Consider the following 26,325-nt stretch of genomic DNA (forward strand, 5'->3'; position numbering starts at 1 on the left):
TTGTTAATTTGGCTTAATATGCGCTAATTGATTTTTTTACTTGTGCGTTTTAATTACCCCAAGTTATAGTTGGCCACAGTTTGTGTACCGATGTACATTGTAAATGTTTGGCCATTAAATGCCCTCCGAGGAACGACAGGTCTGGGAGTAATGAGTGTTAATTAGCTTGTACAGAGCAATTAACAGGTTTTATGTCTAGCACTTTCCCTGTTTAGCAATAGGTTGCGACGTGATGCGTGCACCAACAGATGCACATATAACGCCTGACCCTTTTAAGAAAGCGAGTAAAAAATAAAGCTAAGACTGTAATAGCAAACATTTATTTAAAAATGTAGGTAACAATTAACTTTAACCTCATATATATCATAGTATCTAAGCATATAAGCAAATTAAAGCATGCAACGCATGCCATTGCAAAGTAATAATCATAAATACACTTTATTCTATTTTGCGTATTTTCTGAGGTGTTAAACCTTCCGTCGAGTTCATCAGTTCTTCGATTTTCGCAATTTGGGCCACTATGTCCGATTGATTTTGTTCCTCTTTGCCTTTGTAATTTGCTGTACCCCCTTCAACCTCAGGCTGAAGATCCGTCTCCAGGCTCTGAAGTTTGGGAGGAGAAACGGTAGGAGTGCCGTCCTGTCGCAGCCCATTACCCACAGAAGAAGATCCAGGGTTGCCACCCAGAGTCGAACTGTAGGAGATAAGAACCCGATTGTCCTGCGGGAAAATGAAAAGGGTCATAAAAAGTGACACTGTACCTTGATTTAATTTTGATGTGTTATTAACAATGAAAATGAGATTGGAGTTAAAGAAATGGAGACGATTTGGTTTATGGTATTTTTGATAGCTAATAATGCAAAAAATAAATCAATTAAATGCATACGTATGCATATTTATTTGCATAAATATGTATTTATTTCTGCGGGTGGGTTAATTTAATTTAATTTAATTTAACCCGAAAAAGTCACTCCTCTGCACAAATCATGTCACAAGAGTCTTTGTTTTTTTTTTAGATTTATACATCATCTGAAACCTTTCTATTGATGTATGGTTTGTTGGGATAGTGCAATATTTGGGCGAGATACAAATATTAAAAAATCTGGAAACGTAAAGTGCAAAAAAAAAGGAAATATTGAGAAAATTGCCTTTAAAGATGTCCACATAAAGCATCGAAGGGTGCAAAAAAACAACAACGAAATATTGAGAAAATCGCCTAAAAAGGGGCACTCCACTTTTTTTTAAATATGCTAATTTTCCAGCTCCCCTAGAATTAAACATTTGATTCTTACTGTTTTGGAATCCATTCAGCTGATCTCCGGGTCTAGGGTTACCACTTTTAGCATAGCTTAGCAAAATCCATTGAATCTGATTAGGCCATTAGCATCACGCCTAAAAAAAATAACCAAGGAGATTCTATATTTTTCCTATTTAAAACTTGACCCTTCTGTAGTTACATCGTGTACTAAGACCGACGGTAAATTAAAAGTTGCGATTTTCTAGACAGATATGGCTAGGAACTATACTTTCATTCTGGCGTAATAATCAAGGACTTTGCTCCCGTAACATGGCTGCAGTAGGCGCAATAATATTATGCAGTGCCCGAAAATAGTCGCCTTAGTATCTTTTAATAGCAGGGGACTATTTTCGGGCAATACGTAATATCATTTTTTTTTTTAAAGTGGAGTGTCCCTTTAAAGATGTTCACATGAAGCCCTTTTGTTGGGATGGGGCAATATTTGGCCGAGATACAAAAATAAAAAATCTGGAATCGAAGGGTGCAAAAAAATCTAAATATTGAAAAAAAAATGCATTTAAAGATGTCCACATGAAGCATCTAAGGGTACAAAAAAAATCTGAATACACTGCAAAAAATGATTTGTTAATTTTTTGCACATTGTGTGTGTCATGCCATTTAAGGCATTATTTCATGTTAAATAGAATGAAAGGGCTAACACAAGTTGTGTTAAAAACAGTGGCGGCAGTAATGGTTACAAAGTAATTCTGTTGCTGTGATTCCGCTGCTTTTAGCGGTGGTGGACATGTAACAAAGTATTTTTTTTGGATCAAGCAACCCAGTTACAATTAGTGAAATTAAAATGAGTTGGTTACTCACGTTACTCTATTTTGTGATAAATGAACACTTGCAGACAAGACATTTCTGATCTAACGTCGATTTAAAAAAAAAATACTTAGTTACACGTTCATTACCGCTAAAAGTAGTGGAATTACAGTAACGGAATTACTTTGTAACTATTACTCCCGTCACTGTTTTTAACACAATTTACTTGTGTTGTCCTTTTCATTTATTTTAACATGAAATAACGCCTTAAATGGCATGACACACATAATGTGTAAAAAATTAACACATCATTTTTTGCAGTGTACTGAGAAAATTGCCTTTAAAGATGTCCACATGAAGCCCTGTTACTAATGATAAATAGATTTTTTTATATAGACCGTTTCAGCAGTAACAACATAAACAAGCGGCTGTCGCGGTCCGCGTGTAACTTCCAGTAAACTCCGCTAAGAATAAATAACAACAAAGTTCTTTAAACGTAGTTTATTTATATAACAAGCACAAAAAATAACACATAGCTTACCTAGGAAACCAAAATTTTCGACGAGGCATTTGTTTAAGAGATCAGTTTAGCAAATAGTCAGACCATTAAAAAAACGAAACCGGAAGTAAGGTTCGGATCCAGACGTGTATCACGTGCGTCCAATGAAACGATGAAATGATTTTTGGCCCATACAATGTACTGTTGACTATTGCTAAAAATATACCCCTGTTACTTTTGACTGGTTTCGTGGTCCAGGGTCACAAATGCTTATTTTAATGAAAACTCATATTTTAAAAGTTGCTTTGCTATTGAAACAAATGGTAATCCTTGAAGACAAAATTTGCTTTAATATCCAAAAAAAAAGTACAAGCATCTATTTTGATTGATTTCTTTTGAGCAATCTAGCAACAAAAAAACCCCATTAAACTAAAGAACAAGATACTGATAAATGCTCTGCCATGTTTCCGGAAAACAATAGACTCAATCTCTGGTTTATTCCATAGCCTCTTTGCTCCCATTGGAGTTGAGCTGCATCTCTGTGATTAATACTCGGATACTTTTTCCTGCTGTTTTCTATCAACATATAATTGAGAAGAATGCTGGCATTTCACCTCGCTGAAATACTTCTGGCAACTGAAGTTTTCTTTACGCACTCTATTCATGCACTGCCTGCCTGCAGTGTGTATGTTAAGTCACAAAATTTTCGAAACGTACCTTCTCTGCAAGCATCTCGGAAAAAGACTGCTTGATTGCATTCCATTCTCCTCGAAAGTCGCTTTTTTGGTGCGGACGCTTGCTCGGAGCCTCTAACCTGTCTGGAGTCCTCATCACAGCTGTGAAAGTTGGATAGCACAATAAAAATGATTCTTTGTGGAACGATATTGGAGGTATGAATTATTACAAAAATACACAACACATGCCTTTATTTTTTGTAAAACGTGGAGCAGAAAAAGGTGAAACAAACTCCAAACCGTGAAATCCAGAGGCCCTGTGCTGTGATTTTAAAGGTGTTGGGGCCAATCCTGGTTTGCTGTTTCTGGTGCCATGCACTGAATGATCAACTTTACTTTCTGCACATTTTGGTTGCGTGTTCATTTTGTCTTTTATAAATCTGTTCCATGCAAAGCATGGTCGATATCTCTTACATACTGTATTGTTTGAAGTGCTTGCCACTGACATGCATTTGTGGTCAACATCTGATTGGTCATTTGCTTTGGGAAACCCATCAGGAGAGGATTGATCTTGGCTTGGGTTTGTGATCTTGGAATGTAGGGAAACTGATTCAACTGGATCATCCTTTTGATCTTTATTTTTTGATATGGCCACCGTCTCCATTAACGCTGATGCAGTTGGCAAAATGGCCTCCATGGTGCTGGCAACAAGACGCACCTGTTTCGATTTCACAATGTCCACTTCATCGAGGTTTGCTTCGGCTGAACCAAGCGTATGTGAATGTGTGGAGATCAATTCGGGTGGTGAGTTGTGATCTTCAGACTCCATGGTGCTGGCAATAAGAGGCACCTGTTTCGATTCCACCACGTCTACTTCATCGAAGTTTGCTTCGGCAGAACCAACCGCTTGCGAATGTATGGAGATTAATTCGGGTGGTGAGTTGTGATCCTCTAATAATGTTTGGGTACCTGTTAATGCATCTGGTTCCTGGTGTGTGGTTTCATGGCATGGACTCGGTTGGTGTACAATCCCATCCGCAGTCACATGTGGTACGTCATACGTTTTGTCTACTGGAAGTCTCTCCATATTTGCTTGATCTTCTGTTTGCGAACGACTCTGGAGAAATTCAGGTGCAACAGACTCGTCTTTGATCTCTTTTGTACCACATTTCTGGCCGTCTATGTGTTTATCTGATGTCTGGGGTTCAGTCACTTCTGAGATACACAGATTCGGTTCCAGCGTTCCATCTTTCTGTTCCAAAGCCAAAGGGTCACCGTCTACCTCATAAACAGACCTGGTTTCAGGCCCTGATAGCTCGGGGAGACAACCGTCTGTGTCACTTCGGGCTTGGTTTGATGGGCATCCTTTATCAACTGCACTGCAGACCGTCTCACTTTCACAGACAATCGGTTTTGTTTCAGCACACAAGTTTGACAGCTGATTTGTCACGGCAATGACTTCTTCAGGTCCTGACATCTTTTCAGACAAAATATCTGGTGCTGTGGATGGTGAAACGTCAGTTAATCGATCCACCTGCATTGAACTGCTTTCATCATGAGAGCCGCCAACATCTTTATTCCTCTGACAGTCAGCAGAGCTTTGATCTGCGTGAGGAAATGAAATTCATGCATCATTAGGGGAGAAAAATGAGAAGTACAGGTAAGCTGGCTTGATAAAGTTGCAGGAACCACCTCCCCGCACTTCACATTATTCTGAATAAAAATGTTATAGCGGCGCCAGGCTTTGCTGGAGAAGACGACTTCACATTCCTTCTCACCTGGAAAGCGTCTCGCTGGTTCACCATCATCACTATTCAACCCCTCCTCAATTTCCAAAGACTCATTTTTGTGAAGACTATCAAGGTTGATCTCAGTAATTGTTTTATTTACTAGAGCTTGATCTTCCAAATTGATCTGTAATAAAAATACAGTCAGATTACAAATCAGTGATGTCATTTCTCTCAACACAAATATTATCAAATGTGCTGTGTGCCAAAAAGCCAACATGTGTTTAAGATTAGCCCTGCTTATCCATGTATAATTCTCAAGGTACATGCTTAATAAACAATGGCTCGTTTTGCGTTTACATTTAATCCTCAAACCTCAGAATCCTGAATATCTTCAATGTTATGATCTACAGAAGCAGACAGCAGTTTATTCTCCTCCTGAAGCAGATTATAAGCCTCTTTCACAGCTTTCAGCTCAGCTTGATCCGCCTCTGATGTCTTTTGCCACAGCAACATCTGTATTTTTAATAATTGGCACTATATTATGTTTCTATGCAAACATAAAAAGAAATAAAATGCAAATCACAATAATGCTTTTGCATCACCTTTTTCTCACAATCAAGCTTTGAATTTTGGTACTCGTCTCTTAGCTGAGTGAATCTGTCCTGGTCCTCTCTGGTCCTCTCCTGGTCCAATTCGTGTTCTGCTTTAAGGAGCTGCAATGAAATTAATCACCCTTAAAATTTTTAATGCAATAATAAATGTTTATGTGTTTATTTAGCCTAGACAGAGGATTTTAAACAGATGGAGGGGCTGATACAAATCAGTAGGCTTTTGTCATGTTAATAAAGGTTTTAATCAGTGAATGACTAAGTGAATTAAACAGACGTATGGGGCGAATAAAAGAGAGAGGTTGTAAATGGATGTTAAACATACTATTATTGAGTTGCACTTTTTGTGTGTTTTAAATATGCTAAAGTAATATGAAGTTCACTCAATCAACTTTTTAAGCAAAGGAAGACTGTTGTTTACTTAGAGAAAGAATTGAATTATATTTTGTGTGTGCTAAAGATGGAAATTCGAAGGATTTCTTGACAGAAATGCAACATAATATACATAACTATATTATCAGGGGTGTATAAAGACCTTAAAAAATGAACTGTATTGTTTTTATTACCTTAAAATTAGCCATTTTTATCTACATTATGTAAGCCAGGGGTCAACTACTCTTCTTCGAGGGACAGATTTTAAAAATGTAAATATGATGCAGGCCAAACTTTCCCTCTATTTTTACTTTTTATATATTTTTTACTTTTACCCGTTATATATATTATTATTATATTTGTTATAACTTTTTTTACTTTTTGCGATTTTGTCATATATTAAAAAAACATGCATTTTTAATAAAAAAAATGCACACATCTGTGTCCAGTATTTTGCCTTTTAATTACTGAAAACCTTTTGACTAAAATTGCTCTTCATGTTTTCTTTTATAATATTTTTAAGATATATAGGCTAAACCTATCCTGGTTAAAACCAGACCATTCTCAGTAGTAACTGAGTTATGGTCTGACAAAGATTCATAGACAAATCATTTAAAAAGGGCATCACCAACGGACGTCTCTCAAATGCCTCTGTGTCCAATTGAAAGACCTAAAACCAATCACAGCCACGAAGGAGATGACGTATGCAGAGCTATATCAGACTTTTGCCGGATCCAGTCGGTAAGACAGCGATAACATCTTTTTTTTTTAGATATGAAGGCTTCGAGTGTTATTTTTTGCTTGGGTTTTAATGAAAAGGAAAAGTTTAAATCGCTTAAAACGGACGCGATAGCTGATTCGAACGAGTGATGTTCCACGGCGGCATCCATCTTCGTAATGTACAAAAACTGCTTCACCATCGCTGCGCTGCCCGCCCCAACGTTTCTGATTGGTGTCGCGATTTCTCGGCATTAGAAATGGGCTTGAATGGCCTCTTTGCCAGAATATTTGCAGAGCAAATCTAAATTTGCCGGAAGTTGTCTGGGTTTTCCCATGCTAGGCTAAACCGCCTTTCCATTGTACACTACATTCGGACACAACTGCCGGAGTTCGCCCCCTAGTGGCAGACGTAATAAAATTTCTGTTTAATTGTAAATCTGTGTCAACATGGGGGAGAAGCTCATTCCAGCGCAAGAGCCTTTAATCTACGAATTTGTCATGTACAGTGAAAAGGCGGCTTTAAAGTAACCACGCTGATTTTAAATCAGACAAAGATGACCGCCGGGCCGGATAAAGATGATTGGAGGGCCGCATTTGGCACGCGGACCACCAGTTGACAAGCCCTGATCTACACCATTTAGCGCCACCATGTTTCTACAGTAGCCCTAAACAGACAAACCGCTCTATTCATAAATCTCAGCTGACGTCACTCACATCGCAAACATGTCTTCGGCCATTTTGAGTACCTGAAGTGAAGCTGCTTTCAATATGCATCAAAATCTCTAGTTTTACAACACTTAGAAGGCTCGACACAACATGATATTTTGCTCGAAGTATCACCTGTGTCTCTACACGTGAACTCGAGCATTGAGAACATTGTTTGTGTATACAGAGTTTACTAAAAAGAAGGTTTTGAACAACTGACTTTGGTTGTTTTGGCGTCCGCTCACCGCCATCTTCCCAGTCAAGATGTATCGATCTACAATGCGACGTAAGGAGGGAGGAGAGTAAAGATGGATAGCTCCTAAAGCATAGTTACATATAAATGCACAGATAATTTGTTGTTTTGTCGCAAGTGAAAAACAATATTGACCTTCTAGTTGAAAAAGGAGCCTCATATGAGATTCATTCATTCGCATTCAGAGATCGATTCTTTATGTCTGGCAAAGATGGCAAGCAGACACCAAAACAGCCAAAGTCAGTTGTTCAAAACCTTTCTTTTTAGTAAACTCTATGTACACAAACAATGTTCTCAATGCTCGCGTTCATGTGTAGAGATCCAGGTGATACTTTGAGCAAAGTTTCATGTTGTGTCGTGCCTTCTTACTGTTAAAAATAATGGTAGTTTGGTAGCAGCGGAGAGCGGCTGGAAGAACGCATCAGGGATCGAGTAGGCATCACACCGTAACCAAGATATTTTTTTAAAGTAGCGTTTCATTTCTTGACAATCGAGATGCGCAATGTTGTCTTTCGTAGCCATTTCCTGTATCCGTACAGTAAAAGATAAGAAATCTGTAAATCGTAGCAAGCTAGCCAATGCTTGTCAGTAACCTACTGGTACTCGGTAGGTACTCAAGATGGCGGCAGTAAGCTGAAAAAAGGGCGGATGACGTAAAAGGTCACATGACTGATAATCATCTATAGAGTGTGTTTTGTCACTACATTGTCTCAGACTACGACACAAATTTGTCCTGTGGCACGTTTGTCCTGTGTGCTTTTCAATGGGAGGGGTGAGCTGGGGGCTGAGCCGTTGGTTGCAATTCACAATCTCATAACTACATCTAGTAAAAATCTAAAAATCCATGCAGTGGACCTTTAAAAATATTATTTTCTTGAACATGTTTGAATGGATGTTTTAGTTATGTTAAGTTGCTGAGCTTATATTCCTCTCGGAGAGTGATGAGTTCCTGTTCTGCTTGGCTCAGAGCTTCTGTCTGTGTCTGTAGCAAACGCTGAGTATGCTGGAGGGATCTCAGAACCTCCTAACACACAATCATTTATAAGCTGTTTACTTCATGGGGACCAAAAAAAACCCCCACATGGTCAAAAATGACTAGTATTACTATCTTTGTGGGAAGATCTGACACTATAGGGTTTACTAGGTACACACACACACACACACACATACACACTATTTGATTTTTTATGTTTTTGATCAGGCTGATCTCATGAGGATTTGTACGTATTTTCAGTGGCAGCCGGTGACTTCTCTTTTCGAGGGCGCACAATGCGAAGTTCGTCATCATGTGTATATAACCCGTCATGTGTGGTTCATAATTTCAAAATCTGGGTTCGGCACATCTAGTGAACCTATGTGCATCAAGTGTCTTGTCAAAATAAGTGCCTGCTGCAGATGCGTCTAATTCTGCGTTTACACCAACCGTGTTTCAAGCGTCAAAATCGTGTCTGCCGCGCCTAGTTTGCCGCTTGAACAGTTTGAATGCATTGCATTTGACGCGCGGCAGAGGCAAAATCCACTTCTTTTGGGAGGGGCAAGTGCTATGCGGTTGTCTGTTTGCAAGATGACTGATGTTGATTGTGCATTTATCGAGAGAGTTACTGGTTTGTATTTGGTAACCTTACTATAGGGGGAAAATAAACTGCGCGGGTCGATAAATGTCACGTGATTCAAAATGTGAAATGTGTATTACAACTTACCAGGTTGCCCAATGTCCTCACTGACACTCTTCCAAGCGAGGTCCTTTTTATTCGTGTCTCTAAAGAAATAAGAACTTGTGTCGTATAGCTCCGGGTGACTGCTTACGGACAATATCAAGCCTTCAGGTTGAATGAGTGACTCCGGGCGGGCCGCCACAGCAGCAAGCAGGCTCCTGATTGGTTAACGCGGCGTGAAATTCCGCCAAAGTTAAAATTTTTCAACTCGGGCATCAGCCGCAAATTCGCGTCAAACGCAAAATGGACAAAAAGCACCATTCGCGCGTACCGCGCCAGGCGCTCAATTTGAATGAGGCGGAATCTGTGCCGCGCCAAACACCTCATCTGCGCCGCGAGACCTCCAGAAGCACGTCAACGCATCTTCACATTGATTGAAATCACTCGCGATTCACGCCTCTACCGCGGCTGGTGTAAACGCAGCATAAAGGGTTTATGATAAAAGAGACGCTCACGTTTGCCAGATACTCGCATAATATCATGTGTAATCAGAGTTTATAGTTAAGGGAGTGTCTTGCATGTATTTTGTGAACGTGAGCGTCTCTTTTATCATAAACGGTTTTGACGCGTGTGCAGCAGGCACTTATTTTGACAAAACACGCAATGCACATGGTTCACATATTTTGAAAACACGAACAACACACATAACACTCCGAACACATATTTTGAATTTGCGCCCCTCGGAAGAGCAGTCACCAGCCGGCACTGCATATTTTACAAATTAACTAATACGTAGGAAGTGACTCACAAAACATTCGATTATGATAAAAAACTATAACGAAACCACACCCCAACATCACAAAATGTATGCATGTGGCCGTACAAATTAATACGAATAAGCTACTTAATAAAATACATATGAATTGCCATGAGATAATATTAGCTTGACACAAGATTTCTTAAATTTTTCACTTAATAGATCAGAAGGACCTACCTGCTTCTCTTCCCTCTCTGTGGCAGTTTCATTTCTCAGTTTCTTGTTAAGTTCGGTTTCCTAAAAGCAGAACCTATTTGCATTTATAGGCATCATTTTATCACTTTTAACATTTTGAACACCTGTAAAAAAAAATCTACCACAAAGAGCCTTTGTTGAAATTGCTGAAGCTGTTGTTCTTTCAAAACATGTTGTAGATGCTCTTCTCCAGGTCTGCGGACTGATGACACTTTTAAAGTGGCCAGCTCTTTGTTAAGTCTCTCCAGATCCTAAATATAAAGTTAAAATAAAAAGGATTGGTGCGAAACAATTTATGCCACAGTCAGGTAATATAGCATTGCCTTTAAACCCTCGCTTATCAGAGGGGCAATAGTGCAACTGGAGTATAGATTGTCAGGATTACAAGAATGTTTTTTACCTCTTTTAAGGCTTTAATAGTAGATTCTTGTTTTTCATTGATGGATGTGAGCTTTTTATTAATCCGCATGGCCTCTTCAACTTTAAGAAAAAGAATGATTTAAAAGGCTTGGCATTGCTATAAAGACTCATAACAATCACTTAAAAGGGTCATATAATTCATGTTCACGAAATAGCAAAACTATTAATAAAACACTTTCATATATAGATTTCATAGGGGGTTGTCCAAACATCAAATATTTCTGGGGTGAACAAAGAATTATGCATAGCAGACAAAACCACAAGCCTAAAATATGCTTTATCTCCTCTAAAGGTGCAATGTGGGACTTTTAGCAGCATCAATTGGTGAGACTGTGAATAGGCTTTATGCCCAGCTGCACTATTTCCTGAACTTCAACCAGCTCCTTGTTTCCTGTCTGCCATTATTGGACAAACCATTTAATCCAGGTGTGCCTGACCTCAGTAGTCACAAACAAACTGATTAATCCAGGTGTGTCTGACCTCAGTAGTCACAACAACAATAATCAGTTTGTCCAACAATCGCAGACAGGAATCAAGGAGCTGGCTGAAGTTCAGGAAGTAGTGCAGCTGGGCATAAAGCCTATTGCAACCATCCACAGCTCACCCCTCCTTTTTAAAACGCATAGTGAAGCTATGCTAGCCACCACAAGACAAACACATCATCGTCTGAGACAACGTGACAAAATGCGCTCTGTAGAGCAGATTGTCCATTTAGAGCTACTGTAGAAACATGACGGCGCAAAATGATGCAGTGCCATATTTGCAATATACAAACATTTTGGTTATTTTTTTTAGGCGTGATGCTAATGGTCTAATCAGATTCAATGGATTATGCTAAGCTATGCTAAAAGTGCTAGTGCCAGAAACGGAGATCAGCTGAATGGATTCCAAAACGGTAAAAATTAAATATTTAACTCTACGGGAGCTGGAAAATGTGAATATTTTTTTTTAAAGTGGAGTGTCCCTTTAAGGGGCAGTATTATCCCCTTCTGACATCACAAGGGGAGCCAAATATCAATGACCTATTTTTTCACATGCTTGCAAAGAATGGTTTAACAAAACTAAGTTACTGGGTTGATCTTTTTCACATTTTCTAGGTTGATAGAAGCAACATGGAAAAATCTGATTTTTATGATATGTCTCCTTCCTTTAAAGGAATATTCCATTTTCTTAAAAGAAAAATCCAGATTATTTACTTACCACCATGTCATCCAAAATGTTGATGTCTTTCTTTGTTCGGTCCAGAAGAAATTGTGTTTTTTGAGGAAAACATTGCAGGATTTTTCTCATTTTGATGAACTTTAATAGAGCCCAACATTTAATACTTAACTCAACACTTAACAGTTTTTTTCAACGGAGTTTCAAAGGTCTATAAAAGATCCCAAACGAGGCATAGGGGTCTTATCTAGCGAAACGATTGTCATTTTTGACAAGAAAAAAAAATGCTCTTTAAACCACAACTTTTCGTCTAGGTCTGGTCCAGCGTGACCTAACGTTAATGCGTAGTGACGTAGGGAGGTCACGTGTTACATATATAAAACGCACATTTGCGGACCATTGTAAACAATAAACTGACACAAAGACATTAATTAATATCATTCGACAACCAACAACATCGGAACGGTCCTCTTTCTCAACACTTGTAAACACTGGGGCGGAGTTTCACGTTCATCCTCTGTGACCTCTTGACGTCATGACATATTGAGTGGGGTCACGCTAGTGCATCACGACCGGATCTAGACGAGAAGTTGTGGTAGGGTGGATATTTTTTGTGTTTCTTGTCAGGGATGACAGTCGTTTCGCTGGATAAGACTCTTGTGCCTCGTTTGGGATCGTTTGTGGTCCTTTGAAACTCTGTTGAAAAAAACTGTTAAGTGTTGAGTTAAGTATTAAATGTTGGGCTCTATTAAAGTCCATTAAAATGAGAAAAAATCCTGAAATGTTTTCCTCAAAAAACATAATTTCTTCTCGACTGAACAAAGAAAGATATCAACATTTTGGATGACATGGTGGTGAGTAAATTTTCTGGATTTTTCTTTTAAGAAAATGAAATATTCCTTTAAGTAGAAAGTGGAAGTCTCTGCAATGTTCCACCTGTCACTCTTATTCAGATTTTAAAGATCAAGACCTAATTTGTCAGGACTATAATATCAGGTGCTGTCTTATACATGATGGTGGTCGTACCATTCTGCTCGAGTTGCTCGTGGGCTTGTTTGAACGCGGTGCACTGTCTGGAAACGGCGACAAAGCGCCTCTCCACCTCTCCCAGTTGATTCAGGTGGCTGTCTTTTAACTGCGTCTGCAACTGCAACTTCTGCTCCTGGAAAGTTTAAAAACACACTGTCCTCCCTTTCAAGAGGAATATCGCAATTTAACCGCGCAAGCAATAACGGTCCTTCTTCTCGGCAAGGGCGGACTGTGAATATATACTGCATTGAGAGTTTGAAGACCTTTGTTTAACATCAAGGCTGAGCGCGCTCCTTTTTGCTAGATAAGGAGTCGACTTCCAAGCATGCCTGAGGGGCCTTTATGCGAACTGCAGGCCGTTACTGTTTGATTGTGTGTATCAAACTGATCCCACCTCTCCGCCATTGAAAGGTTAAACAGAGCGGAGCTCTGATATAAAATATTTTAATAGCGTTATTTTCACAGCGGTGCTGGCGGTTCACGTGTCACGCCCTCCCTATTCGTTACTCCTGATGATCTGCTCCCCCTCTCGGTTCCTCCTTTTAATTCTTAGCGCTCCCACTTGCCTCTGTCAACAATTTATATAATTGGAAATCCTTACCAGCTCGGCTAATTTCTTCTCCAAACTGTACCTGAGCAACTGTAAGATAGTAGCAGAAGAAGAAAATGTGCTTTTAGTGGCTTTCTTAACAAACTGAATGACCTTTGTCATTTCTAAAATGTGCCACAGAGAGATAACTCTCGACATACAAAACTAAAGGTGCACTCAATTGTTTTATTATTTGCAGGTAGAGGTAAGGTTTACATCATATGAAATTTGTTTTACTTTTTAAAATAATAGTGTTTCAAATCATACACACTTATGAGAGATAAAGAATATGGTCATATAAAAGATGTTATATATTACATGGAGCAGGTCACCTCATGGCCCATGGGGGAGACATATTTAAAAATCACATGCCTTTCCAAATACTACTTGCTATATCACACACTTTCACTCATACAATATTTATGGCTTTGCGAATACATTACTACAGTGACATTGCTAACCAAAAACATTTGCGTTTTCATGATGTTGCATTATTTTTGCTAGCTGTCATTATAACGCCTAAGTGCCGTATTAACCAGAGCAAAATATGCCCAAAAAAAGTGCACCTTTATGAATTGTATTAATTTGCATGCATGAAATAATATGACATTATTGTTTAATCTTCTGTAATTCTGATTGAATTCAAATGCAAAGCCAGATAACAATGTTTAGAAAAACATCCAAATAAATTGAAAAAAAAAGGGTTTTATTACAGGCATGAAATTGCTCAGATTACCAAGGGTAACAAGGGCCTTTATTGGCCAATCGTACGGTTGAACCAAGGGTGTGGTGAACCATAGGAGAAAGCATACATCACCCATGCGACATCATTTATCTGACAACACCAAATAGACCTACACAGACCCCCACTCGAAAGGTCAGTGATGAGATGGATTTTCCCACTGTTTCATGTATGTGTCCCGAAAGGGAAAAACATGGAGCATGTTGACGTGTGGAGGTATGTTTTATGTACCTGCAGCGATTTAAGTTCTTCTTTGAGGCTTGTGATCTCTTTGTCCTTGAGTTCAGCAGCAAGCTGGATTTTCCCCTTCAGTTATATGTAACGAATCCATTGATGCATAATGAGTAAACAAATAAATATTATGCAGATATGTGACCCATAAAAGCCCAGCTAAAGTCATTTTTGTGATTTTCTCTTTTGTACATAAAAATCATTCTATGTAATGCAAAGAACGTCTTGATATATTTAAAGGAAAACATCACCGTTTTTCAATATTTTACTATGTTCTTACTTCAACTTAGACAAATTAATACATACCTATTTTTATTCAATGCGTGCACTTAATCTTTTTACAACACGTCGTGAATGTGTTAGCATTTAGCCTAGCCTCATTCATTCCTTAGGATCCAAACAGGGATGAATTAAGAAGCCACCAAACACTTTCTCCCTATTTAAAGACACATTTTACATGAGTAGTTACATGAGTAAATATGGTGGCACAAAATAATTTTTTTTAAAGGACAAGTTTGGTATTTTACACTTAAAGCCCTGTTTTCAGATTGTTTATGATGAAATAGAACGGTTTTGACGGAAATTTGGACATATGCGGCTGTCCCGAGAATTTTCGGGTGTTTGTTGTTTCACCTCCCACCTCTATAATGGCTTTATAGGTGCACTAAAACAATCCTTCCTAAAATGCATTAAACTTTCGTTTACAAAGACGTGAAACTCACTGAGTGGTCAGGGGTGTTCACTGATATGTTCACACAAAAATCGCTGCAAAAGATACTTTCCAACAGGTGTTTTAGCATTTGTTGTAAACTTGTGGACCTATTTTTCCACACCCGTACATTCTTTCGTTGAGAGCTTGAATAATAGACACTCCAGGCCAGTTGGTGGCGATAACCCGCCTTTGCCAATTGCAAGAATACAAACAAAGTTCCCGGCGGCGGAGTAATACAGTACCTCACAGCACATCTAATACAAGTCAATGCAGTTAAACAAAAACTACGATAAAACCTGTTGGAATGCGTCTTTTGCAGCGATTTTTGTGTGAGCATATCAGTGAACACCCCTGACCACTCGGTGAGTTTCATGTCTTTGTAAACAAAAGTTTAATGCATTGTAGGAAGGATTGTTTTAGTGCACCTATACACCCATTGTAGAGGTGGGAGGTGAAACACAAACACCCAAAAATTCTTGGGACAGCATCATATGTCCAAATTTCAGTCAAAACCCTTCTATTTCATCATAAACAATCTGAAAACAGGGCTTTAAGTGTAAAATACCGAACTTGTCCTTTAAGCGGATAAAAATTGAGAACTACATTGTATGGTGGAAGAGCACTTAGTTTGCAATGCGTAGTTCACAAAGCGTTGTACAAAGATTAGGTGCATGCATTGAATAAAGAAAGGTATGTATTCATTTGTCTAAGTTGAGGTAAGAACATAGTAAAATATTGAAAAACAGTGGTGTTTTCCTTTAATACTGACTGAGTAAGGTAATGTCAAAGATTAAAATCAATGTAAAGTCAATGACTGAAATCAAACTGTAATCTTCTAATCTTATGGTTGAAACTTTAGCCTCGATTTCACAGACAGGGTCACATAAATGTATACATAAGAAATAAAAACTCTTATTTAAGGACACAATATGTAGGATTTCACCACTAGAGGTCACTCTTTCAAAACAATGACAAAAGCGACCGTATACCCTTTTACTGATTGTACACAATGATGACGTGGTGGTATGTGCGCGCATTTAGGCAACGGAAGTATGGCAAGAATCAGCAGTGAAGCAACACAGACAGAGAAAGTTGTTTTAAAAAGTTGACTTTATCAACTTTTTCAACACAGCTACCAGATCCGTGTACTATAGTGGAGTGGATAGAAGACGTTAGCAGATGACCAAAAATAAAGTTGCCAGATACATATATGCGTATACTAATATATTATAATAGTTCAACCAAACGCAACAACCAAACATTTTGATGCTGGGAAACCGTTTTAATAAACTTTCTTAGATTGCTAACACGTTAGAACCAATGGGGAATAACAACACTTCTGTTGCCTAAATGCGCACGCTGGCTATTTGATCACATGAGCTGTAAAAGGGTCTATAGGTAAATGTTTTATTACAAGTATGTTTGATCACATTATTTTATGAATTAGTTTCAAGGCACAACTGCTGCGTACTAGATGCTGTATAACCACCACTTCCATATTTCTCTGCACGTGGTGCCATAGTGTCTACAAGCGGAAACCGAAGATAGCGTGGATATTACTTCATTGATAGGCGACAGTGACAAGCCATTATTTAAAATTGATCTCTTGATTTACAAATCGTTGGGAACTTTTGGAATATGTAAGTACACAATATGAAATATACTGTATCTGTATAATTAGTATTTGGATATTGTATTACAAAAATCTTACATATTGTGGCTTTAAGAGAGTTAAATTGATAGATTGAAAAACTGACCTTTTCTCCCTCCAGTCCTCTGATTTGGGCCTGAAACTTTAAATTAGAAAAAAATATGAGTAATTCCAGTGTTATGGATGCACAAGTTTTTGGGAGACAACCAGTGGCGGCTCGTGACTGCTCATCCGAGGGACGCTAATTCAAAAAGTGTTTGGAGTGTCATGTGTGTTGCTCGTGTTTCAAAATATGTGTTTGTTGCGTCACGTGAACCATGTGCATCACGTGTTTTGTCAAAATAAGTACCTGCTGCATACGCATCAAACCGTTTATGATAAAAGAGACGCTCACGATCACAAAATACACACAAGACACTCACTTAACACTAAACTCTGATTATGCATGAGATTATGCTAGTATCTGGTAAACGCGAGGGTCTCTTTTAAATCACTTATTTTGACAAAAAAATGTGATGATCATAGGATCACTCGACACGCAGAACACATATTTTGAAAAAAGGAACCACACACATGACGGGCCACATACATGTTGTGACGAACTTCGCAACGAGCACCCTCGAAAAAAGAAGTCACCGGCCGCCACTGGAGACAACATACTTGTTCTGTGAATTAAAAAGCACAAACTAGAAGCTATAATACCCGACAAATGAAGAAGAGATGATATTTCTTTCATTAAAATTTTTATATGCGCAATTATGAAGAAGACACAGTGTATAAATGTGACATTTCTCTGTTATGGATGTGACCATTCTAAAATTTGCACCTACTTAACTATGTACAGTAAAATAATTTTTAAAAACTTTAACAGAGACTTGTGTATTTAAAACACCAAATTTTGACATCTGAGATATTGTGGTATGATATTAAGACTTTTTTGTAAAAACTTTACTTTTTATAATAAGGTTATTATGTTATATTATATTTAATAAACAGTTCATAACAGATACTGGATGAGTGATTCATACCTGCTTTTTTACAGCAGCAAGTGACTCCGAATTCTCATTTGACATTTTAGAGATCTGATTTTGTAAGGACTCCTGGAATATATAACAAAAAACATAAACAGTTTATATTTTATTAGATTTTGTATGTCTACAAGCATTTTTGGACAAAAGTGAACAGTTTACTTATAATACAAACCTTCTCCCATTCTAACTCTGGGTTCTCCAGCATAAGTTTACAAATCTGCTCTTCATATCGGGTTTCAGCATCCTGTATGCAAAATAACCAAAAATACATTTTGGGAATTAACAATCATTCAATTACTAATCAGTAGATATAAGCATACTGTAAAAAGTGAAAGTTGAATTAACTTAAAAAAAAAAATTCAATTGGTAACATTGACTTTTTTAAGTGAAAAACTCAAGTTGATAAAGCTTACATTTTTAACCCTTGTGTGGTGTTCGGGTCTGTGGGACCCGTTTTTAATGTTTACCAAAAGAAAAATTATGCAATTAATTGTTGTTTCAACCTCAAATTCATTGGCCTTGGCTCATTTTCTATAAAGAACATAAAAATAATCAACTTTATAATGACTGTACACTGTACACACCCCTACACACTTATATTACATATGTGGTGTTCGGGTCCACTGGACCCGGGGGTAATAAGAGAGTGAAAATTGAATGCGCTATGTAACTTTACTCTATTTTTCTCTTATCTGGGACTCCTGTGAGTGCATGAGTGTGTTTGTATATATGTCTGTACATATGTGATGGATGCATGTCAGAGTTTTGTCCTTCTGCACTTGCTGTAACAGTGCAAGGATACAACATTTTATATATCAAGCATGAACACTTATCTGCCTCCACTGTCCCAAACACTTTACCTTTTGTCTAACAGGAACCATTATACATTTTACCATTATATCCCTTACAAAAAATGACCATGGTTGTATTATAGTAAAAGTGTAGTTATCATGGTAAATTGGTGTATTGATTACCATTTGTAAAACCATGAGTTTACCACAATCCTATGGTGTGTGTGTTTGTATGTGTATGAGTGTGTGTGAGAGAGTGAGAAATAGAGAAAGTAAAATTTCATATCTAAGCATTTTCATCATTTTAGGTTGTAGCCAAAAGCAACACATTGTACTATAGTGTGTGTGGACATAAGATGGACAGGAAGACACAGTATACGTCTATAAAATGCAAGAAATGTATATGCAAGAAAGCTACACAGTAAAAATCTGCTTCTTATGTGTTGTGTAGGCTGGCATGAACAGATTATGTGTTCAGTGTAGATAATGTGTTATAATACCGCATCTTTTCAGATGGGGCCTGTGCTGTGTAGACAGACACAAATGTGTACAACTTCAAACTAAGTTGAAAGAATTAAACATAAAAGTGATGAAAAACTTATTTGAGATGAAAAAGTGATAAAAATACTTATTTTATATAAACATCTGAATTTTCTTCTCTTATTTCATATTATCACAAAAACGAATAGCACTTTAATCTATAAATAGTCCTGTACCAGTGGTAAATTACAAATATTAACCATAAATTATGTCTATATTACTTGCAATAAGGCTAAAGTAATCATCTGTAAACAATATTACATAAATTTGTATGACTGCATTGGTTTAAAGATACAAATTATACAGCGGGTCCACTAGACCCACAAACATTGTCTAAGTAACAGAAATATGAACACCACACGAGGGTTAAGGTGTTACCAATTACATTTATTATTTATTCATTTATTAATAAATTATTTTTTCACCTTAATTTTTTCACTTTAAGTAGATCCAACTTATACTTTTACAGTATTAGCATACAACACAAATGTTGACATAAAAATAAAAAAATTTAAATAAAATAACAACTAGGGATAAACTGCTTATTTTTAATATTATCGGTTATCGGTCTGATAGCAAAATTAGGCCGATAAATGAAAGCCGATAAATTATGGATTATTTTGGTTTGTTGAACCTCTTCACTTGCTCATTGCTGGCCATGTGGAGTTTTGATTGGTGCTTTCTGTGACATAGCACGAAGATGACACGTGTTGCGGGCTTAAGAAGAGTATGCTAGTCTAGTGCAAAGACAAGATGTCCGCGGTCTGCGAGTTTTTCATTGTGATAATAATATGAATATTTATCGGCCTATAGATATCGGTTATCGGCCCCCAAATTTAAAGAGTTATCGGTTATCGGTATCGGCCAAAATTTCCATATCGGTGCATCCCTAATAACAACAGCAATTGAACAAATGATTAATATTCAGTTTCTGTCAATCTTCTTTGTTAAAGTATCAGAGAAGAGTGTAGATTTTAATATGAGGCCATACTTATTCTCTGCATGGTTTTCTACATAGTGGCTTTTTATGTGCACGTAGGAGTTGTTTATGCTTTCCTAATAAAGTGTGCTACTTTCAAAGCACCCTTAAAAGTGCACACTAGATAAAACTGTTAACGTTTCATACAGGGACAGTAAATTGAATAAAAAAAATTGCCAGGTAAAAAACACTTAAATTGCCGAACCATGTTAATCTTCAAGGAATGAAACTGACTGCATATTAAATAAGATGCATTAAATCGGACAGGACAAGGAAGATAAAAATGTGTTGACATGATAAAAAAAACGGCACAAAACCGAAGTATGTACTAGTGTCAACATTACGACTATACACTTGATCACCAGCTGGATGTTCAAAATTTCTGGCCAGGCAACTGACAATGCCCCAAGTGAATACAGTCATTTTAATGGAACACACTTTGCACTCTCTTAAAAGAACATAAGACGTGACGGCATTCAGCCGAGCGCGTTTGTCTGGCAGGAAATCCTCCATCTTAACCTTGGCCCTATAAACCAGAGAACTACAAAGTGTTAGTTTAATGGCATGCCTGAGGATCACATTGACTTAATGTCTTTGTTCCTTACCAAACATCATCATAACAATAAAACATGAGAGATAGTAATGTTTATTTTTGCTCTTACAACCTTTAAACATGTCCAGCGTTGGGTTTTAAGTGCTTTGCTTGAGGGTGCCGGTCCAGTTTGCATGGCCCGTACGTGTAACTTATACTGGATTTAGTCCAGATGGTGAGAATGTGTTGCTTGCATTTCCTTCTTTTGAATACTCATGGCACTCCTCCCACAACATAACATTCCTCAGTCCTTCCAAATAGATTTCAGTGCCATTCGGACACTAACAGACCCACATTCCTAATATATTGAGATGTCTTGTAGCCTTTTAGGGGGCTGCCATTTGTCTAAGATTGTCTGTACACTTTAAGTTTGGCTAAAGTAAGGCTAAAACAAAAATGTGTCTTTTTTAAAGAGTCATGTAAAAGCTACAGTTATTGCACAATTTAAATCCTCATAATTTTGACCAATCAAATCAAAGCAGACAGACAGGGTGGGATGTGGGTGCATGGGAGAGACACCGATGTTTTGATTTTCACATTTTCTTATACATTTATGCATTTTGCAGACACATGTTATCCAAAGCGACTTACAGTACATTACAATGTATTTATTTTATCAGTATGTGTGTTCCCCGAGTTTGAACCCATGACCTTTTTTGCTGCCATCACATTGCTCTAACACAGGCTTTATCACACTCTATCAGGCAATGAATTCGGTACATCTTGCTAAGCCTGACAGGGTACAAATGTTAACGCAACAACAACATGCCACTATTCTGGTATTTAAAGGCGTCATAGCATGAAAATCTTACTTTTTCCATGTTTAAGTGCTATAATTGAGTGCTTCCATCAACCTAGAAAACGTGAAAAAGATCAACCCAGTAACTTAGTTTTGGTAAACCATTCTTTGCAAGCATGTGAAAAATTTGGTTGGTTAGATTTTGCCTGTTTTGTGAGGTAGGTAGCAAGGCCAATTACAATAATACTGCCCCTTAATCTGCACTATACAACCACAACACTGCCATTTAGTGCAAATCAATTGCATCAAACCACCATCATTGCGATCAGTGTTTGCATTTCATCAGCTCATTTGCATTTTAAAGGACAAGCCCAAAAAACGGTATGAATTTGCTCAGGCCTACAAAGTGGCAATTTTAACATGCTATAATAAATGATATGTGGCGTACTTTGAGATAAAACTTTACATACGCTCTCTGGGATCACCAAACACCTTTTTTACATATTAAAAAAAAATCTCATAATATGACCCGTTTAAAGCTCACATAACACACGCTGTTTCTGCTTGTCTCATGTTAATCTTAAGTACCTATAGATCAGTATTACATCCTTCATATATGCAAAAAATCTTTAGTTTGATCTGATTTATAAAAGACAAATCAGCTGTACGAATTCTTTCCGAATAGCTCCTAGAGGTGTACCGCAAGAGGAGCGAGTCACGACCAAACAACACACACAAAACAATATCCCACTATCTCTGGATAACTTATGATTTACTACATGTTTGTGACATTTACATTATATGCACTTATGCACCGATTGCCAACAAAACACAGAAATTTGATGCAGTTTTACTTACCGCCTACGAATCATGACCTGGTTGGGATCACCCCATTTCAACAAATTTCAGCAATCAACAAACACACACGCACAACTCCGCTGCTACCCCAGATAAACAAACTGTATCCATTGTTTCCATAAGAATGGGTTCTTTAAATTTCCCACAAACAACTAGGTCTGTGATGATTAATTGTGCAAATGCGCGTTGTCTCAATGAATTCATTTTAATGAATTACTGTGAAATTACGGCACATCCAAAAGCCAGAGGGTGCTCTCGTGCAGAAACTCCATTTGCGCAGAAGAAAAAGTACCATTACAAACGCTATTCTAGAAAATGTCTAAAGGCATGTTTATATCACTGTTTTCCTCATTGTTTCAGGTATTTTCATGATAATAAAGAATATTTTAAATGATTTAGTAATGTTTAACACGTGTTGCTTTTTTAAATGGATGTTATAGGCTAAATGACTCATAATGATTTTAGATTGATAAGGACTTCCTACTGACCAAAACGCTGTTGTACACACACAAGCTGTGAATGAAACACAGAACCGCAACCTTGCGATTCAGAATCGATTTCAGATTAATGGGACATGCGATTAATCGTCACAGCCCTACACACATAGTTAGTGTGTGCATTCACTATTCCAGTTAAAGTGCCCATATAAGGACTTCCACTGTACTTCCTGCATTGAAATTGCCCATAAAAGAAATAAGGCAAGATTGTTACGTATTAAAGCAACACTAAAGACTTATTGCTCTTTGCTCCCCCTACAGGTTAGAAGCGTAATTGTTCATTACCACTGTCGTAAATACTGCAGCATAGCTGGCTCTGATTGGATTGTAGGTCTGCCGTAAAGCAAGTTTTTGTAGTTTTCACTCGAACTACAGGACCACTACCCGACGGTTGGAAACTTCTATAGTGCGGTTTTGGCTGATAGAGGGCTGCAAAGCGAATGTGAAAGTGCCATTCACCCTGTTTTGAGTGGATGAACCACTGAAACTTTTTTGGAAACGTTATTTTAAGGTAAAAAAAACTCTTTGGTGTTGCTTTAATCTTTCATGTTCTGAAAAAACCCTGGCAAAGTGCATTCGCCACAGAAATACTTTTTTCTGTGACACTTTGCCAATGTTTAGCATGAGGAATCTAACTCTTAAACAGTGTTAATAAGTCAGAATGCATTAAATACTGTAGCTTTAGACCCCCCCACACACACCTTTAAAGGGGACATACCATGAAAATCTGACTTTTTCCATGTTTAAGTGCTATAAATTGGTCTCCAGTGCTTTTATCAACCTAGAAAATGTGAAAAAGATCAACCAAGTAACTTAGTTTTGGTAAACCATTCTTCACAAGCATGTGAAAAAACAAATTTGAAATTTGGCTCCCCTGGTGATGTCAGAAGGGGATAATACCAGCCCTTACTCTGCACTATCCAATCACGCTACTGCCATTTAGTACAGAGATCATCTAATTTGCATGTTAAAGGACACACCCAAAACGGCACATTTTTGCTCACACCTACAAGTGACAATTTTAACTTGCTATAATAAATTACCTATATATTATTTTGAGCTAAAACTTTCACATAGGTACTCTGGGGACACCAACGATTTATTTGACATCTTAAAAAAGTCTTGTGAAATGTCCCCTTTAAAGATATTAAATTCCAAAAAATAAGGTGAATGCAAAAAAACATACCCGTCGTATATGTAACTCCTCAACTGCTTCCAAAAGACTTGCTTTAAATTCCAGTACATGCACTGAGATGGTACGACCATTATTCTCTGAAGAAACGTTCGGGGTCTTCGGTTGACCAAGAGCACTTTTATCTTCCATCTACAGACAAAAAACGAGCATGTGTAAAGCTTTGTTTATTACATTTATTTGTGTATGATTTAAAACATATTATTTTGCTGTAACACATTTCTACCCACCAAACAGAAACGCTCTGTTTCAGTGTCCATGCCTGTCTTCCTTTAACTTGAAGAAAATGTTACAAATCATATAAAGGCCCATCAGAACTGAACTTACAGATCTTAATTTTTTCACATTTTCAATAGCAAATGCAATATGACACAAGACACAGATGTAAAATAAATAATTCAATACTAATAATATTCACATTTAAACAGGTCTTTCAACAAACTTGAGGTTACTTAACATTAATATTTACCCGAGATAACATCAATTTTACCACGCTTTCAAATAAAAGCTGAAAACATCACATTTTATAATGCTGGATACAACCCACCAATCATAAATTTCACCTCATACAAATGCATTATTTAAACCACTGCTGTTGACATTAATGCAATTGACTGTAGACAAAGTTCAGGCCGTTGCGTAACAAGAAGCATTTTAAACTCCATCCCGAAACCATCAAGGTGAAAATGCCGCCATGCTAAGAGTATAGGGTAATAGGGGTCAGGGCCATAACACTGAATGGACGGATGATGCTGTCATTCAGACGAAATTATATAAGATATTTAATTTGACCTGTGCTTGGTTCCCTGTATTCCCATCATGACTGACTTGGAAAGTGGGAGGTCTTCAGTCCGCCTGGTGTTTTAATAGAAGAAACGCTTTTGTCCATTTAGCCCGTGCTTATATATCAATCATGTGCAGGAATTAAATGATCCTGTTAGAATTTGCTTCTATCACAAATGACCCGGAGGGCCAAAGTCTTTATTCGCTTCCTCCACGGATTCACCTCAGCAGATATTAAACAACTTTATAAGGCATGAAAGGCAAAATTAAAAGGACACCATCCATAAAATGAGATGATTCCCTGTCCATATTGTGTATGTAATCGGGCTCGCGTAGCTGCTGTTGTGTAAAGGGAAATGGCATTGGTCAGGACATTTGGTGTCTAAAGGGGATCTTACCTGTCTTAAGTTACTGCCGAGATCGGATTTAACCTTTGACCTGGACTGATCAAACACTAGTTTTGCCTAAAGGAGGGAAATCTGGATTTAATGTCAAATAAAACCTTAAACACCTGAATAAACCTTATTGAATGAACACAATTTGATGTGTAACTACAGTAAGCTATATAAATCCATGTCTTTTATAAAATATTAACACATTAAATTACCATAGTTACTGTCATGAATAAAATAAAAGATGGGATCTCATCTCTTTCAAACACAAATCTCTTTTAGCTCATTTCAATTCAGTGACTTTTGTTCATGATGACTGTGGTGGCTAATACAAGTAAACAGATTTACTGTAGTAAGTAACTATGGTATTTTGGCAACTAAACCTAATATAAACATCAGAGCAAATAATAAAAACACATTTATTACGACACAGCACTGACAGCACCTAAAATTGTTCAAATATTAACTGCATTGCGAAATGCTAACGTGCTTTACAAATGTAAACAAATGCAGCTAAAAATAGATCGATGTATTAAAAATTTGACATTTTATCTATATAAAGTGATAAAAATATAATGTACACAAGGAAAGTGTTGTGTAATAACTTACATTAGAGAGAAAATGTATAAATGAATAACGTTACGTTTAAAAGAACGTGTCACCTCAGTTTTAGCAGCACTTGTGGGATTTATCGGTTCGACGTTCAGTCAGTCAGTCAGTCCCTTATTTCTTTCTGCACTTTCATCCAAGATATCACTCTGTAAGTCCACTTTCCCAACCTGTGTCATTCCCTCAGAGAAGCAGGTATGAATTATTATGCTGCCACCAAGTGTCCACTAAAGATAACACACGCTTATCTAGTCTAGGTAGGGATGGCCAGTTTTTTTGGAACGGTGTTCTGGAGCATTGGTTAAAATGAGGCTGTCACGTGACCTATGGAAATTAATCTTTGATCGCTTTGAATCTCCGCTACAGCTGATGATTAGTAAAAAAGGAAAAAAACTTATAATAACATATCCAAAAACAAAACATCTTAATAAAACAGTTGGTGTAGGAATTTTTTGACCACCAGATGGCGAAGTAAAGCTTCGAGAGAGCCGGTGTTAAAA

At 37.5% G+C, this 26,325-nt stretch overlaps 1 protein-coding gene across 8 annotated transcripts; it reads right to left on the minus strand.

The window, feature by feature from the left end:
* Positions 1 to 304: 304 nt before the first annotated feature.
* On the minus strand, positions 305 to 26,230 carry ccdc73 (coiled-coil domain containing 73). Of its 8 annotated transcripts, none has more exons than XM_073868609.1 (20): positions 25,879 to 26,230; positions 25,235 to 25,288; positions 24,272 to 24,316; positions 24,036 to 24,173; positions 18,026 to 18,097; positions 17,851 to 17,922; positions 16,929 to 16,964; positions 14,460 to 14,534; positions 13,499 to 13,537; positions 12,895 to 13,030; positions 10,691 to 10,770; positions 10,413 to 10,541; positions 10,273 to 10,332; positions 8,540 to 8,647; positions 5,568 to 5,675; positions 5,338 to 5,478; positions 5,014 to 5,149; positions 3,485 to 4,840; positions 3,279 to 3,397; positions 305 to 720 (listed from the first exon to the last, which is right to left on the minus strand). In XM_073868609.1, the coding sequence occupies exons 3-20, from the start codon at positions 24,299 to 24,301 to the stop codon at positions 439 to 441; spliced, it is 3,117 nt and encodes a 1,038-aa protein (XP_073724710.1). In that variant the 5' UTR covers positions 24,302 to 24,316; positions 25,235 to 25,288; positions 25,879 to 26,230; the 3' UTR covers positions 305 to 438. The 8 variants fall into 8 exon arrangements, with proteins under 8 accessions (XP_073724710.1, XP_073724709.1, XP_073724711.1 ...); XM_073868608.1 differs by having other exon boundaries at positions 24,272 to 24,317; positions 25,223 to 25,288; XM_073868610.1 differs by lacking the exon at positions 25,879 to 26,230 and adding an exon at positions 25,826 to 25,843.
* Positions 26,231 to 26,325: the final 95 nt, after the last annotated feature.

This window comes from Misgurnus anguillicaudatus, chromosome 6, assembly GCF_027580225.2.
Source record: "Misgurnus anguillicaudatus chromosome 6, ASM2758022v2, whole genome shotgun sequence".
Taxonomy (NCBI): Eukaryota; Metazoa; Chordata; class Actinopteri; order Cypriniformes; family Cobitidae; genus Misgurnus; species Misgurnus anguillicaudatus.

Excerpts from the sequence above, each read along its gene's own strand:
- ccdc73 (XM_073868611.1), bottom strand. The coding sequence starts at position 24,301 with ATGGACACTGAAACAGAGCGTTTCTGTTTG. Across the intron at positions 4,841-5,013 it reads ACCAGCGAGACGCTTTCCAG|ATCAAAGCTCTGCTGACTGT; the intron begins GTGAGAAGGAAT and ends TTCCTCACGCAG. Across the intron at positions 3,398-3,484 it reads ACGTTTTACAAAAAATAAAG|CTGTGATGAGGACTCCAGAC; the intron begins GCATGTGTTGTG and ends CAACTTTCACAG.